This window comes from Bos indicus, chromosome 1 (genome assembly GCF_029378745.1).
Source record: "Bos indicus isolate NIAB-ARS_2022 breed Sahiwal x Tharparkar chromosome 1, NIAB-ARS_B.indTharparkar_mat_pri_1.0, whole genome shotgun sequence".
NCBI classification, from domain to species: domain Eukaryota; kingdom Metazoa; phylum Chordata; class Mammalia; order Artiodactyla; family Bovidae; genus Bos; species Bos indicus.
In genome coordinates, this window is record NC_091760.1 from 57,698,840 (window position 1) to 57,715,176 (window position 16,337).

General features: G+C 38.6%; 1 protein-coding gene across 5 annotated transcripts in view; it reads right to left on the reverse strand.

Moving 5' to 3' along the window:
- The window catches only part of SLC9C1 (solute carrier family 9 member C1), a 114,669-nt gene that overhangs the window by 43,821 nt on the left and 54,511 nt on the right, over nt 1–16,337 (reverse strand). For all 5 annotated transcript variants that reach the window (XM_070787726.1, XM_070787704.1, XM_070787718.1 and 2 more), the window contains 3 exons: nt 14,943–15,068; nt 10,222–10,319; nt 6,340–6,459 (listed from right to left, as the gene is read on the reverse strand). In XM_070787726.1, coding sequence (XP_070643827.1) covers nt 6,340–6,459; nt 10,222–10,319; nt 14,943–15,068 — 344 coding nt within the window. The remainder of the gene's footprint in view (nt 1–6,339; nt 6,460–10,221; nt 10,320–14,942; nt 15,069–16,337) is intronic.

A 16,337-nucleotide genomic window follows, 5' to 3' on the forward strand; every position in this document is an offset into this window, starting at 1 on the left:
TCACAAATGACAAAAATTCCTTCTTTCTCCACTGTATTTTCTTTATCCATTCATCCATTGATGGATACTTAGTTTATTTTTATATCTTAACTATTGTGAATAATGTTACTATAAAATATGATTGCAGATTTCTTTCTGATATGTTGTTTTTATTTCTTTTGGATATATACCCAGAAGTGGGACTGCTAGATCATATGGTAGTTTCATTTTTAATTATTTGAGGAACCTCCGCACCCCACTCCAGTACTCTTGCCTGGAAAATCCCATGGATAGAAGAGTCCATGGGGTCGCTAAGAGTCGGACACGACTGAGCGACTTCACTTTCATTTTTCACTTTCATGCACTGGAGGAGGAAATGGCAACCCACTCCAGTGTTCTTGCCTGGAGAATCCCAGGGACGGGGGAGCCTGGTGGGCTGCCGTCTATGGGGTCACACAGAGTCAGACACGACTGACGTGACTTAGCACAGCATACTGTTTCCCAAAGTGGGTGTACCAGTTTACATTCCTACCAAGCGTGTAATATTGTTCCCTCTTTTTCATGTTCTTGCCAATACTTACTACTTCTTGGTTTTTTTTGTTTGTTTGTTTGTTTGTTTTTGATGATAGGCATTCTAACAGGTATGAGATGATATTTCATTGTGATTTTGATTTGTACTTCCCTAAGCACCTTTTCATGTTTGTATTGGCCTTTCGTATGTCCTCTTTGGTAAAATGTCTATTCAGTTCCTCTGACCATTTTTAATTGGATTGCTTGTTTTTTGCTATTCAATGTATGAATTCCTTATATATTTTGGATGCTAACCCCTTATCAGGTATGTTGTTGTTCAATTGCTAAGTCATGTCAGACTCTTTGAGACCCCATGGACTGCAGCAAGCCAGACCTCTCTTTCCCTTACCATCTCCCAGAGTTCACCCAAGTTCATGTCCATTGAATCAGTGATGCCATTCCTCCTCTACCACCCTCTTCTTCTTTTGCCTTCAATCTTTCCGAGCATCAGGGTCTTTTTCAATGCGTCGGCTCTTTGTATCAGGTGGCCAAAGTATTGGAGCTTCAGCCTCAGCATCAGTCCTTCCAATTAATATTCAGGATTGATTTCCCTTAGGATTGATGAGTTTGTTCTCCTTGCTCTCTAAGGGACTCTCGAGTCTTTTCCAGCACCACTATTTGAATGCATCAATTCTTTGGCATTCAGCCTTCTTTATGATTCAACTCTTACATCTGTACGTGATTACTGGAAAAACCTTAGCTTTGACAATACAGACCTTTGTCAGCAAAGAGATGTCTTTGCTTTTTTTTTTTTTAAATTTTATTTATTTTCTTTTGGCTGCTCTGGGTCTTTGTTGCTGCATGCAGGCTCTCTCTAATTGTGGTGAGCAGTGGCTACTCTTTGTTGCCGTGCTTGGGCTTCTCCTTGCAGTGGCTTCTCTTGTGGCAGAACATGGGCTCTATCTAGGGCTCGCAGGCTCAGTAGTTGTGGCTCATAGGCTTAGTTGTCCTGTAGCACGTGGAGTCTTCCTACTCCAGGGACTGAACCCGTGTCCCCTGCATTGGCAGGTGGAATTCTTAACCACTTGACCACCAGGGAAGTCCTGTCTTTGCTTTTTAATATGCTGTCTGGTTTGTCATAACCTTCTTTCCAAGAATCAAGATTCTTCTTCCAAACAAGAACCATCTCAGGAATATAATTGCACCAGCTCCAAATGTCCTCAGCAGAATGTTGAAAACTGAATTATGGCTAAGAACTCTGTGCCAATAAATTTCTTCCCAATCTGGCCTTATGTTGCAGCTCTCTGGTTCAGTATCCTCAAGATCCATTCCCTTATATGTTCTATTAGTATTTACTGGTATCAGTCAAGTCCTGTAATTCTTTCAGTTGATAAGTTGTACTTTTCCTGAAGCAGCCACTGTATTTTCCCCTCCAGCTATGTTGAGACTCGACCTGGGTAATTACCATGGAAGCAATGAAAGGTGGTAGAAACTAAGAACAAGCTTTATCTCATGATGTCTTTGCAGCACTTAAAGGTGATAAAAGGTTATTGTTATTGTTCTCCAGCAGAAGAGAGGTGGCTACTTCTACCAAGCCAGGGTATTCATGAGAATGCGGAAGTTCAAGATTTTCAGGTTTGCCCACCCAAGTGTCACCACTTCAGATCTCATAGTCCTGATCTTCTCCTGTCAGAGGCCTGGCACTGATACAGAGGCCCTGCATTTATTGTCATTGTACAGCTCTACCTGCATCCCATCCAATTAGATATATCAGGTGGCTCAGTGCTAAGGAATCTGCCTGCCAATGCAGGAAATGTAGGTTCCATCCCTGGGTCAGAAAGATCCCTTGGAGCAGGAAATGGCAACCTGCTGCAGTATTCTTGCCTGGAAAATTCAATGCAGAGAGGAGCCTGGTGGACTACATGGGATCACAAAGAGTACATGGGACACAACTGAGTGACTAAGCACACAAGCGTATTACCTTTTAATTCTGAAAACTTAAGCTGAATTTTTAATTTTAAGAATTACATGTATTTTCCGTTTTTCTATTCATTTTCTTTTGGTGATTGACTTTGCTCATGTTTGTGATTCCATCACTTGCTAATTTCAACATTTCAGTAATACTTATAGTCCATATTGGATAATTTTAATAACTGAAGTCTTAGGGATATAAATCTGCTGCTGTTATTTCTGCTGATTCACTTTCATGATTATTTCTTTTCTAGTGTGCTTGTTCATCTTTGATAGTGACTTCATCCATTGGCTAAAGAATTCAATTTTTAATCGAACACTATTTAGCGCTTACCAGTAAATGCTAATATTTAAGTGCTTAGCTATTGTTATTCTCTGGACTATGTGCTTCTACACACACAATTTATGTAATCTTTACAACAATCCTGTAAGGTAGGCAAAGGAGAACTCAACTAGCATATACTGGTATCTACTATGTGACAGTTACTTTGTCAAATGCTTTAACTATATCAGTTAGCTTTCAGAATATGACATAGATATTAATATTACTTCACCCATTTTTCAAGTGAAAAAACAGACCTGTAAAGCTCCTTCAGCTAATAAATGATTTAATAAAGACTAGGATTCTAAATTAACCCACCTGACTCCAGAATCTCTACTACCTACTGTGAGATGAATGATACTTAAGAGACAGCCTAAAAGGTAGATTGACTATAAATCCTAGTTTTTCGGATCTCCATTTCTTTGTCACATCAACAGAAATAATTACTCAGATAGTTGCAGCTTAAGTCACTATTGAAGGCTTTAAAAGAACCATTGTGTACTTATTGATACTTCTATTGAAAAGAGGAAAACCTCTCTTGAATCTAAGTTAAGAAAAGACATCCCAATTGGAAAGGAAGAAGTAAAATTATTTCTCAATGACAGGATCTTAAATACAGAAAATGCTACAGAATTCACAAAAAGCAAATAAAGTATTAAATGAATTCAGCAAAGCTTCAAGATACAAGATCAATATACAGAAATGATTTGTATTTCTATACACGAGAAATGGACAGTACAAAAAAGAAATTAGAAACAAAATTTTATTTAAAATAGCATAAAAATACATAAGATTAAATTTTACTAAAGACATGTACACTGAAAACTATAAGATATTTCTAACAGGAATTAAGATCTAAATAAATGAAAAGCCATTCTATTTCATAAATCAGAAAGTTTAATATTTTAACATGACAATTTACAAGTTAGATGCAATCCTTATGAAAATCCAAATGAAAGGCAAGCTAATCCTAAAGTTCATATGTAATTGCAAGGAATCCTGAATAGCTATCAGTTCAGTTCAGTTCAGTCACTCAGTCATGTCCAGCTCTTTGCGACCCCATGAATTGCAGCACACCAGGCCTCCCTGTCCATCACCATCTCCTGGAGTTCACTCAGACTCACGTCCATTGAGTCGGTGATGCCATCCAGCCATCTCATCCTTTGTTGTCCCCTTCTCTTCCTGCCCACAATCCCTCCCAGCATCAGAGTCTTTTCCAATGAGTCAACTCTTCACATGAGGTGGCCAAAGTACTGGAGTTTCAGCTTTAGCATCATTCCTTCCAAAGAAATCTCCTTTAGAATGAATTGGTTGGATCTCCTTGCAGTCCAAGGGACTCTCAAGAGTCTTCTCCAACACCACAGTTCAAAAGCATCGATTCTTCGGCGCTCAGCTTTCTTCACAGTCCAACTCTCACATCCATACATGACCACAGGAAAAACCATAGCCTTGACTAGACAGACCTTTGTTGGCAAAGTAATGTCTCTGCTTTTGAATATGCTATCTAGGTTGGTCATAACTTTCCCTCCAAGGAGTAAGCGTCTTTTAATTTCATGGCTGCAGTCACCATCTGCAGTGATTTTGGAGCCCCCAAAAATAAAGTCTGACACTGTTTCCACTGTTTCTCCATCTATTTCCCATGAAGTGATGGGACCAGATGCCATAATCTTTGTTTTCTGAATGTTGAGCTTTAAGCCAACTTTTTCACTCTCCTCTTTCACCTTCATCAAGTGGCTTTTTAGTTCCTCTTCACTTTCTGCCATAAGGGTGATGTCATCTGCATATCTGAGGTTATTGATATTTCCCCTGACAGTCTTGATTCCAGCTTATGCTTCTCCAGCCCAGCGTTTCTCATGATGTACTCTGCATATAAGTTAAATAAGCAGGGTGACAATATACAGCCTTGACATACTCCTTTTCCTATTTGGAACCAGTCTGTTGTTCCATGTCCAGCTCTAACTGTTGCTTCCTGACCTGCATACAGGTTTCTCAAGAGGCAGTTCAGGTGGTCTGGTATTCCCATCTCTTTCAGAATTTTCCACAGTTTATTGTTATCTACACAGTCAAAGACTTTGGCATAGTCAATAAAGCAGAAATATATGTTTTTCTGGAACTCTCTTGCTTTTTCCATGATCCAGCGGATGTTGGCAATTTGATTTCTGGTTCCTCTGCCTTTTCTAAACCAGCTTGAACATCTGGAAGTTCACGGTTCATGTATTGCTGAAGCCTGGCTTGGAGAATGTTGAGCATTACTTTACTAGCGTGTGAGATGAGTGCAATTGTGCGGTAGTTTGAGCATTCTTTGGCATTGCCTTTCTTTGGGATTGGAATGAAAACTGACCTTTTCCAGTCCTGTGGCCACTGCTGAGTTTTCCAAATTTGCTGGCATATTGAGTGCAGCACTTTCACAGCATCATCTTTCAGGATTTGAAATAGCTCAACTGGAATTCCATCACCTCCACTAGCTTTGTTCGTAGTGATGCTTTCTAAGGCCCACTTGACTTCACATTCCAGGATGTCTGGCTCTAGGTGAGTGATCATACCATTGTTATTATCTTGGTCATGAAGCTCTATTCTGTACAGTTCTTCTATGAATAGTTTCCTATAGCTATACCAATAGCTATACCAATTGGTATAGCTATATGAATAGCTATACCAATCTTGAAAAGTAAGGTAGATGGACTCACATTTCCTGATTTCACAGTTATCTAGCAACTGTGGAAAACAATTTGGTGTTTCTTCAATAAATTAATTCAATAATTTTTATTTTCATATGATCCACCAATTTTACTCCTAGGTGCATACCCAAAAGATGGAAAGCAAGAATTCAAAAAAATAACTGTACATAGGAGCATAGGAGCACTGTTTACAATAAATATTCAGAGGAGTACTGTTTACAATAGTCAAAGGGTGAAAATAACTCAACTATCCATCAACCAAAGAATGGATAAAGAAAAAACAGCACGTGCATACAATGGACTGTTATTACTCAGCCATCAGAAGAAATAAAGTATTGTTATTGCTATGAAGTAGATGAACCTTATGCTACTGATGCTACAATATGGAAGAAACCTTATGCTGAGTGAAAGAATACAGAAACCAAAGGTGTTATGTTGTATATCTATATGAAACAGTTGAATAGGTAAATTCATAGAGACAGAAAGCAGACTAGTGCTCTCCAGCAGTTGGGGAGAAGAGTGAATGGGGAGTGTCTGCTTAATGGGTACTGGGTTCACATTTGGGGCAATTGAAATGCTATGAAACTTGATAGAGGAAATGGTTGTCCAATTTTGCAGATGTCCTAAATAACACTGAATGGTACACTATAAAATGTTTAATGTTTAATCTTGTATGAAATTTACATCTATAATAAAAGTTATTACACTGTATCTTTTTTCTTTAGGTAACTTTTGTATATATATATATATAAACAACTTAGTTGTAAACTACCTCAAAATATTTTACAAAGTATCCAGGATATATATTTAAAAAAATAAATTAAAAGGAAATGGCAAATGAATATAATAACATGTCTAGTAAGGTTTAAAAGCACTGACCTTGATGGGATCCCTTTTTCCTTTTTCGTATTATACACCCAATTGAGCAATACTTTTCTTGTAAAGACAAGAATTTTTTTGCTTTCAGAATAATTCTTTATTGTCTCAGCATTCATATACCTTAAAAAAGGAAGAAGAAATCTTTAAACATGCTTTAAAATTTTTGAGATAAGTTTAATGCAGAATTATCAGAAAGCAGGAAAACTATTTTGTTCTGTGATGACAGGAAGTGAGACACTTTCATAGGCATAGATCCAAGTCACAAAGATGTTGATAAAGGTGGATTATATAATTGTGAAGTTAGGTTGTGGAGCTTTAATTAATTAATTAGAGAGTATAAAAATTCACTTATTAACTAGAGAGTATAAAAATGGTTCAATATTAATCAGAGAGTATAAAAAAAGGTTCAATAAAAATTGGTTTATTAATCAGAGTATAAAAAAAAGGTTCAATAAAAATTGGTTTATTAATCAGAGTATAAAAAAGTGGTTCAAAATAGAGAAGTCATGTTTCAGGAAGAGAAAGCACACCATGATTAAAATACCTGGGATTCAAATATATATGGGTTTTCATGTTGGACCCTCCACTATCTGGGTGCCAATGAACTAAATGCCTCACTAACTTGTTTGATCTGTAGAATGCAGGTAAGACGACTAATGCCAGCCTGGGAAAATTAAACGAGAACGTCTACAGGAGGCATCCGGCCCACCTCACATATCCCCCCATCTCTTTTCTTTCACCTTCTGGGCAAGTAATCAGGGAATTTATGGGGGAAATACCAGTGGTGAAGTAAAAGTAAAAATGGTTACTTGGAAGACTTGGTGCTCATAAACCCATCAAAGACATTTGTCCCCAAGTTGCCGGTAGGTTTTTTCTGTTTTTTGTTTTTTTTTTTGAGACAGCTCAGATCTGTGTGCTACATTTAGGTCTTGCTCTTCATCAGAAGGAGCAAGGCCTCCATCCCCGGGTGTGAGGCCCTACCTTAAAATGCAGCTTAATAGAAGGGCATTGGTGACTTAAGTTCAAAGGAAGGTCTTGTTTTTCCTATAGATTATAATGTTCTTACCCTAAAAGGTGGGCAATTTCTCTGTTACAGAGATACTGACATAATTAAAAAGAAGGAAGTTAATCTGTTTTATGTGATTCATATAACAATGGAAAATCATGAATGTATATATGACTTGATTCAGTTCTGATTGTTAAAATATTTGATTGAGCACCTATTATGCTTGATAAATGCATGGGGTAAACCATTAAAAAAATTTAATTAAAAAATTAAAAAAAATTGTGACTCTGTTTGCAAGACTTCTGAAGACTAGTGGAGTAAAAATATGCCAATGACAGTTGCAGTTAAGTGTACTAAGTGTCCTGCACAGGTAATAAAGAGAAGGGCGCTCTGGATCCACACAGGGGCTGTTTAATATAGTCCTGGGAAACCAGGAAACCCCAATTAATGTCTAAGTTAAGATGTGATCATTTCACAAGTTCCTGTGAATCCTAAAATTCTGTGATATCAGTGCATGTGATATTTTAACAGACTAAACTATCGTGTATATCAGGCTCCTGGGTTCCTATTCGATATGCTCTAAACATGTTCACTGTTTAGACTTGATTTAGGAAAACAGTATGATCTCTTTAACTGGATAGTGAGATAGCCTGGCTTTGAATCTGGGCTCTGTAATTAATTAGTCAAATAACCTTGGGTAAATTATTTAATCTCCCTGTGCCTCACTTTCCCCATTTGCAAAATAAAGGTAACAATAGCGCTTATAGGATTTTTACCACCTTGAAAGGGTAATACATGTAATATATTTAAAACTGTATGTGACATAAGACCATAAACATAATCTCTATTCAGAGTATTGTTTATTAGGTAGTTACACAGGTGCTTAGTACAGGTCCTGGAACCTCTGTTTAAACTCCCTACTCTTTTTATCTTTAGACTTGTTTCCTTGTCACAGGACACCCTCAACGCATGGGGTTACAGATAGGAATAATCAGCAAATGGTAGAATCAGCTCCAAGGCAGCCCAGCAAAGAAGCAAGTACTGAACTTAAGAGTAATTAAGAGAAACTTCTGCTCTGATTTGAAAGCCATTTCACTGATCTCAATATTCCCAGGGCTGGCATATAGTTTTGCACACATTTAGGATTCAATATTTATCTCATATATGTCCAAATGAAAATGTAATACATTTCAAAATTTGCCTTTGTTGTCTACTATGAACCATTTCAACCCTTAACCCCCTTTCCCCACAATTTACCTCCTTTTTGTATCCATTTACTCTGGGTCCTCAGAGGCAGATGCTGATTCTGCCTTTGTGGACTTTAAGAGGAAAAATCAAGGGAGTGGACTGAACTGCCCTATACTGTTTTATATGTGTTCCATATATGTTAACCTCTCCTGGACAATGCAGTGATAACACTTTCAGGTGTCATTTTCCATTCATTTAAAAATTTCTGCTGTACACAATGCGTCTGTCTTTAAAGTATGACTCTGTTTTAAATTGATCACTTCTGCCCAGCCCTCTCCTTCTACTTCACTAACATCCATCAGGTCCCCTAAGCTTCTGGAGGGGCCCAGAGCAAGAAGGTAGGTTGGGGCTCTTGTATCATATACGGAAATATAATGTGATAATGATTTGTATGGCTAGGCTTGAAATTAAAACTCTTAGGCTCTTTGACAATCTGTACTTGCACTGCAATGGGAACATACCCCAGTGTCTGGTTGCTTCTCTTCCCACACAGGGCTTTATCTCTCACTACTAAACCTCAAGCCCAAAGAATGCTAAAGAACTGATGCTTTCAACTGTGGTGCTGAAGACATCTGAAAGTCCTTTGGACAGCAAGGAAATCAAACCAGTCAATCTTAAGGGAAATCGACCCTGAATACTCATCGGAAGGACTAATGCTGAAGCTGAAGCTCCAGTAGTCTGGTCACCTGATGCAAACAGCCAACTCATTGGAAAAGTCCCTATTTCTGGGAAATATTGAGGGCAGAAGAAGAGGGCATCATAAGATGAGATGGTTGAATGGCATCATTGATGCAATGGACATGAACTTGGGCAAACTTCAGGAGATGGTGAAGGACAGGGAGGCTTGGCGTACTGCAGTCCATGGGGTTGCAAAGAGTTGGGTGACTGAACAACAACAAACCTCAAGCCAGTGTATGTGAGTAGACACCAGGCTGCCACATCTTAGGTTTTGAGGAGTGGACACCAAAGATCTGGTTTGCTTGTAAGATGATGATCTAGGGGAAAGGTCCAAGCAATCCTAGGACCATATGAGCAGGAAATTTTGGTGTTCATGGTACCAGAAGAGAGATCTAGAACAAGAAGGAATGTCTGGGTTTGGGGTGGTCACTACTGCAGCTGCACCGCAGTTTAACTCTTCCCTCTGCCCAACCATGTAGCCTTCCTCCTTCCTCAGGGGATGATCCGAGGGCACTCACTAATACGCTGACTCAGGAACTCACTGCTGGCTGTGGAGGCTCACATCCAAAGAAATCAATATAAATATGTCAAAAGAGGGTGTGCATTGGGAAGATGTGCCTGGAGGGTTGAAGGAAGTCTTTGACCTCAGCTAGGTGTCTAAAAGAAGAGTGGTTTACAACAGCTTAGCTTTAGGAGGGGGACAAAAGGAGAAAGAGAAAGTATCAGTCAGAGGAGCAGCTTGTTCAAATGCATAGAGGTGTGAGTGAGTGGAGCAAGTCTGGGAAACTAGAAGCAGGTGGCTTGGCCTGCTGGTGGAATGGAGAACAGGCAGTGGCTCGAACGCATCATATTGGATGATCTCAGATTACCAGACAAAAGCGGAAACTCACTCGCACAATTTCCTAAATGCAGTGGCTTAGAATAAAGCTTTCTCTTGAAATCATACTTACTCTACCATCTTCTCTCCAAAGCTTCCTGCTGCACCTACCAGCACCTGGATTGCGCTCTGGGACAGAGTCTCACTCCTGTATTGTCTCTGGTAGCTCGCCTAAAAGGAATGTTGAACCAAATTGTTATATAATATGGATCAGAGTGACAATTTATGGAAAAATAATCTATGAAAGAGAAGTCAAAACCCCAAAATAACAGTATCTTTATTAAAAAAAATTTTTTCAGTGGAGTCTAGACCATGAGGTCAGTGCAGAAGGTACATCTGAGCTTTGTGTGGAGTGAAATAGATTATGCAAGAAACTAGGTTCCTGATAGATGTTAATTACATTTTCAAAAATAAGTGGAGTTCTGTGGCCAAATAAGCATGGGAACTGCTGCAAACTACCCCCACCTTAGAAGTTTATAATACATATTTGAATTTTAAAGCCTCTGAGAAGTTTTACAGTAAGGGATCCTAGTTTATGTCTTTCTTTAACTTCACTTAGCCAAATATTTTGACAACAGAACTCTCTTGTCTCCAATCTATTCCCAGCATGAGATGACCTGCTGCTATGGTGCAAAATACATTCATTCATTCATTCATTTGGGCCATATACTGAGAGCCCACTCAGCTTCTGTGTGCTGAGCACTGTTGAGAATCTACTTCCTGATTTGGAACGTATGATATGACTAAAGATTCCCGGTTCCATAGAAGACATTCTGTTTGCACAATCTATGAACATTGAAGCATGTTTTGCTCTTGGAGGATACTAGAAAGGGATAGAACTAAATTTTAGGATGAAAGATCAACAAGCTAGTTGTCCATAATAATGAGAATTCAATAGAGGATCATTTCTTCTTAAACTTCATTAAAATACCTATAAAATAATGTAAATGTAAAATATTTTCAGTATTCTCAAAGACAAACACTGCAGTCTGTAGGGAAAATAAGAAAGCTGAAAGTAATATGGAACTCATGAAAGCTTAGCAACACAAGTAATTGACCACTTCAATACTAGAAAAATGTTAATTCTTAAATGATCATTTGTACCAATTGGTAAGAATTTAGAGAATGGCTGATTCCTAAAAATAACTGCCATCTATGAGCTCCCTAATATACTGTTGGATTAACGTAATAATTTTTGTTTTACATAAAATTATTTAATTCTTGCAACAGCTTTATGATGAAGGCATTCAAATCTGTATTTGATAGATGAGAAAGATGAGAATCCTCAAGGAGTTAAGCAGTTTTCTCAAGACCATATTAGAAACTCAGTTCTTTCTGAACTGAAAGCCTGTCCTCCCTTCCTCCGACTATACTGTGCTGTCTCTCCTTCGCCACCGTCTTGCCATGCTGTTCCCTCTTCACATGTACAGGAGCGGAGGAGATATTGCTCCCATTAACCTGAACTGGCTGAGATTTAAACAAAGAACTCTCAAAGCTTTGAAAACTATAACAGCCAACTGTTGGGAGCAGTGACTATTAGAATGGAGATTGCAGAAATCAAATCAACAAGCCAAGATACACGTGAAAATACATCTAGTACAAAGAAGGACTAAAAATGTACAAGGTGAGATGAGGATCTGGAGAATAGAACAGAGAGACTCAATGCACTTTGAAAATAGGACTTCTGGATTAAGACCTAACAGCACAAAATCAACGAAGATGTAATAGTAGAAATAGGGGAAAAAATTAATGGGAATAAATCAAAAAGATACAGAAAGCATGTATTATAGAAAACATAGGATATCACAGGAGGGGGAATCTAAGAGGTCATTTGGGTAGCATGTTTCTCCTTCTACAGATGGGGAAAATAAAGAAAAAAGAATAAGTTCTGAGCCGCATATCATATTAATAACGAAAGCAAGACTCAAAATGGAGTCTCCTGCATTGATTTTAAGGGTTCCTGAATACTGTATTTTCCTCAAAATAAAACACCTTACGCTTAAGCTAATTTGAGTGGATTTTTTCCCCTTTTCTTTTTGCAGTGAAACAAATTCCTAAGACAATGCTGAACTTCCCTTTACCTTTGTAAACTATCTATTAAACTGTGCAGGTGAGCATAACCAAGATGTATTAAACAAGGGAGAAAGTTTTCAGTATCAGATCAGATCAGTCGCTCAGTCGTGTCCGACTCTTTGTGACCCCATGAATCGCAGCACACCAGGCCTCCCTGTCCAACACCAACTCCCAGACTTCACTCAGACTCACGTCCATTGAGTCGGTTATGCCATCCAGCTATCTCATCCTCTGTCGTCCCCTTCTCCTCCTGCCCCCAATCCCTCCCAGCATCAGAGTCTTTTCCAATGAGTCAACTCTTTGCATGAGGTGGCCAAAGTACTGGAGTTACAGCTTTAGCATCATTCCTTCCAAAGAAATCCTAGGGCTGATCTCCTTCAGAATGGAATGGTTGGATCTCCTTGAAGTCCAAGGGACTCTCAAGAGTCTTCTCCAACACCACAGTTCAAAAGCATCAATTTTTTGGCGCTCAGCCTTCTTCACAGTCCAACTCTCACATCCATACATGACCATTGGAAAAACCGTACCTTGACTAGATGGACCTTCGTTGGCAAAGTAATGTCTCTGCTTTTCAATATGCTATCTAGGTTGGTCATAACTTTCCTTCCAAGGAGTAAGCGTCTTTTAATTTCATGACTGCAGTCACCATCTGTAGTGATTTTGGAGCCCAGAACAATAAAGTCTGAAACTGTTTCCACTGTTTTTCCATCTATTTGCCATGAAGTGATGGGACCAGATGCCATGATCTTAGTTTTCTGAATGTTGAGCTTTAAGCCAACTTTTTCACTCTCCACTTTCATTTTCATCAAGAGGCTTTTTAGTTCCTCTTCACTTTCTGCCATAAGGGTGGTGTCATCTGCATATCTGAGGTTATTGATATTTCTCCTGGCAATCTTGATTCCAGCTTGTGTTTCTTCCAATCCAGCATTTCTCATGATGTACTCTGCATAGAAGTTAAATAAGCAGGGTGACAATTTACAGCCTTGACGAATTTCTTTTCCTACATAGAACCAGTCTGTTGTTCCATGTCCAGTTCTAACTGTTGCTTCCTGACCTGCATACAAATTTCTCAAGAGGCAGGTCAGGTGGTCTGGTATTCCCATCTCTTTCAGAATTTTCCACAGTTTATTGTGATCCACACAGTCAAAGGCTTTGGCATAGTCAATAAAGCAGAAACAGATGCTTTTCTAGAACTCTCTTGCTTTTTCCATGATCCAGTGGATGTTGCCAATTTGATCTCTGGTTCCTCTGCCTTTTCTAAAACCAGCTTGAATATCGGAAGTTCACGGTTCACATATTGCTGAAGCCTGGCTTGGAGAATGTTGAGCATTACTTTACTAGCGTGTGAGATGAGTGCAATTGTGTGGTAGTTTGAGCATTCTTTGGCATTGCCTTTCTTTGGGATTGGAATGAAAACTGACTTTTCCAGTCCTGTGGCCACTGCTGAGTTTTCCAAATTTGCTGGCATATTGAGTGCAGCACTTTCACAGCATCATCTTTCAGGATTTGGAATAGCTCAACTGGAATTCCATCACCTCCACTAGCTTTGTTCATAGTGATGCTTTCTAAGGCCCACTTGACTTCACATTCCAGGATGTCTGGCTCTAGGTCAGTGATCACACTATCGTGATTATCTGGGTCGTGAAGATCTTTTTTGTACAGTTCTTCTGTGTATTCTTGCCATCTCTTCTTAATATCTTCTGCTTCTGTTAGGTCCATATCATTTCTGTTCTTTATGAAGCCTATCTTTGCATGAAATGTTCCTTTGGTATCTCTGATTTTCTTGAAGGGATCCCTAGTCTTTCCCATTCTGTTGTTTTCCTCTATTTCTTTGCATTGATCGCTGAAGAAGGCTTTCTTATCTCTTCTTGATATTCTTTGGAACTCTGCATTCAGATGTTTATATCTTTCCTTTTCTCCTTTGCTTTTCGCTTCTCTTCTTTTCACAGCTATTTGTAAGGCCTCCCCAGACAGCCATTTTGCTTCTTTGCATTTCTTTTCCATGGGGATGGTCTTGATCCCTGTCTCCTGTACAATGTCATGAACCTCATTCCATAGTTCATCAGGCACTCTGTCTATCACATCTAGGCCCTTAAATCTATTTCTCACTTCCAGTGTATAATCATAAGGGATTTGATTTAGGTCATACCTGAATGGTCTAGTGGTTTTCCCTACTTTCTTCAATTTAAGTATAATTTTAGCTAATAACTTAAATTTTTCGTATAGTACCGGCACAAAAAACAGACAAGTAAATCAAAGAAACAGAGTAGAGACCCCAGAAATAAACCTATGCACCTATGGTCAATTAATCTATGACAAAGGAGGCAAGATTGGGGAAAAGACAGTGTCTAAGATAAGAGGTGCTAAGGAAGCTGGACAGCTGTATGTTGAAGGATGAGATTAGAACATTTTATCACACCATAGATAAAATACAAAAATAAATTCAAAATTAAAGGCCTAAATGTAAGACTGGAAACCACAGAACTCCTAGAAGAAAACACAGGCAGTACACTCTTTGACATAAATTGTAGCAACATTTTGGGGTCTCTGTCCAAAGGCAAAAACAAAAATAAACAAATGGGACCTAATTTAAACTTAAAAGCTTTTGCACAGCAAAGGAAACCATTGACAAAATGAAAAAATGTACTGAATGGAAAAAAATTTGCAAGTGATATAAACAACAGGCCAATAATTTTTAAAAATGGGTAATAAAATACTGACTATTTGTGCTGACAAGAGACGTCTGTTGGCCAACTCCATTGCTTCAACGTTGAGGTTATCATCTATTTCCTTGTTGCAGTGTTGACATTTCACTTTTTGATGTTCTTTTGTTTCTCCTTGGCCCAACTAAATAAAATACAGATCAAAACCAAATAATAGTACATGGACATTAATGTATCATTTAGCATAAACCTCAAGAAATTCAAATACCAGTTTGGTTTAAGAACTCACAGAAAATCTGCTAGTTACATAAAAATGTTCAGATGAGTTTTGCACTTAGAAGTCATCTAGAAGGCTAAATAATTGCCAGTTTGTTGGGGAAAGAACTAGATCATATCTTTACCTTTGCATGGCACTGGTAAAAGTTTACAAAAATGACTACATTTTTGATCACACTTTAAACCACTGGTTCTGAAAGTGTGGTACCCCAGCTCTGTAGCATCACCTGGGTACTGTTAGAAAGGCACATTCTCAAAGCCTGCCACAGATCTGCTGAAGCAGAAACTGTCCTGTGTTTTATAAACAGATTCCATGATTCTGCTACAGCTAAAGGGTGACAACACTTGAAACTAACCACTCACAGTAGGATAACAAGTGAACGTGGCTGTTAGGAGATGGGAATATGGATACCTCCATTTTATAGACGAGAAAAGTTGAAGCTTAGATAAAATACACGTTTTATAAAAAATCACAAAGCTATTTATTAAGTAGCAAAACTAAGATATGAACCCAGGTTTTCTGAGTCCAAGGCCAACATTCTATCTGTAATACTAGACTATCTCTCATCTCTGCATCATAAAGAAGAGAATGTAGTTGTTTATTTATCTGCCTTCTGAAACAGATCAAATACCAGAGTTTGACCTTAACTTTGAGTTTGTATTAGAATTAGCTAGGTAAATGGATTAAAAATACATATTCCTCAGACCAACTGCATCAGAACCTGATAGAGGTTGGGAATCATGTGCTCTGTCACTACAGTCATATCTGACTCTTTGCAATCCCATGGATTGTAGCCCACCAGGCTCCTCTGTCCATGGGATTTCCCAGGAAAGAATACTGGAGTGGGTTGCCATTTCCTTCTCCAGGGGATCTTCCCCTCCCAGGGATCGAACCAGAGTCTCCTGCATCGGCAGGTGGTCTCCTGCATTGTGGGCAGATTCATTACCGCTGAACCAGCAGGGATTCCATATTTTGAATAAGCTTTCCAGGTGATTCTAATGCAGCCAGGTTAGCAAAAGGCCAGAGTTAGATATTGAGAACTACTATAAAAAAAATCCTTAGATTTGACTTGGTACTTTTCTTAACCAGAAATCCTATCAATATTTCCACAAGCATAGGACTTGATTCTGGGCCTCCATCTGAAGCCTCAAGCACCTCTTACAGGATATAAAGTGG